The sequence below is a fragment of the Fukomys damarensis genome, unplaced genomic scaffold (assembly GCF_012274545.1).
Source record: "Fukomys damarensis isolate Sample0158 unplaced genomic scaffold, DMR_v1.0_HiC HiC_scaffold_37, whole genome shotgun sequence".
NCBI classification, from domain to species: Eukaryota; Metazoa; Chordata; class Mammalia; order Rodentia; family Bathyergidae; genus Fukomys; species Fukomys damarensis.
Window position 1 is genome coordinate 9,252,668 of NW_022900949.1, and position 1,048 is coordinate 9,253,715.

The 1,048-nt window shown below is 63.5% G+C and overlaps 1 protein-coding gene across 1 annotated transcript in view; it reads right to left on the bottom strand.

Moving 5' to 3' along the window:
- Positions 1-353: 353 nt before the first annotated feature.
- The window catches only part of S1pr4 (sphingosine-1-phosphate receptor 4), a 5,911-nt gene continuing 5,216 nt past the window's right edge, over positions 354-1,048 (bottom strand). The window contains 1 exon segment of the mRNA XM_033759618.1: positions 354-1,048. This exon segment is cut by the window's right edge and continues 143 nt beyond it. Coding sequence (XP_033615509.1) covers positions 871-1,048 — 178 coding nt within the window. The 3' untranslated portion in view covers positions 354-870.

Genomic DNA, 1,048 nt, shown 5'->3' on the forward strand with positions numbered 1-1,048 from the left:
CAGAATGACCACCAGGCCCCCTCGGCTGATGACACCCTTTATCCACGGTGGGTCCCACTATGGGACCCTTTCCTAAGTGGGGAAGTAGCGGCAGTGAGCCTGGAAGGAAATACCAGGCAACGTCTCCCTAGGGCAAGAGCCTTGGGCCTCTTCCTCTCTGCTGGCCTCCCCAGAGAGAACCCCAAGGTGTCATGGCCCGAGCGAGGGGAAGAGGCCGGGCATGGCAGTGCACACCTGTCATCCAGCACTCGGGAGGCTGAGGCGGGAGCATCGCCTTGAGTTCCAGACCAGCCTGGGCCACGTAGTGAGTTCAAGGCCAGTCTGAACTGTATAGCGAGACCCTGTCCCAAAAGACAAAAACAAAACAGAAGAAGCTGGGAGGAGGCTGTGCTGGTGGGGGTGGGGGCTACTTTCCGAAAGAGGAAGTGTGAGGACAGACAGGTGCCAGAGGCTGTCGCGGCTCTTGAGAGCACACTGCGCGAACAGACAAGGGTGCTTTGGTCATGGCGCACCCCCCACTCGCAGCCATGCCCAGGAGGCACCCATGCGAAGGGGCCCAGCATATGCTGGCACTGAGTGACCACATGGCCCGAGGAGCCTGTAGCGTCTCTGAACTTGAGCGTCACCCGGGCCTGAAACCCACGGCCCAGCCCTTGCAGCCAGGATGCCCCCCAGAGGCCCAGAGGGGAACCGGGACTTGCCCCAAATTCTACAGGAGCCAGGCACTCTAGGGAAACCCCTGACTGCACCCGGGGTGCTCCCTGGTCCCACACAGGAGGCTTCTCGTCAGAGGCACCCCTAGGGAGGGACCCTGCTTGGTCACAGGCCCGAGAGGCTGCAGGTCGGTGCCTCATCCATCCTGCCACGGCCTCACGTGCTCTTGACGCTGGAGACGCTGGACAGGGGCTCCCGCATCCTGAAGCTGAGCGATCGGGAGCCCCGAAAGCTGTCCCGGGGCCTGAGCGAGCTGTCGGTGGTGGATGCCCCGGAGTGCACTTCGGTGGCCCTGACCAGGCAGTCGCCGGGTCCCCGCAGGCCCAGCCGCAGA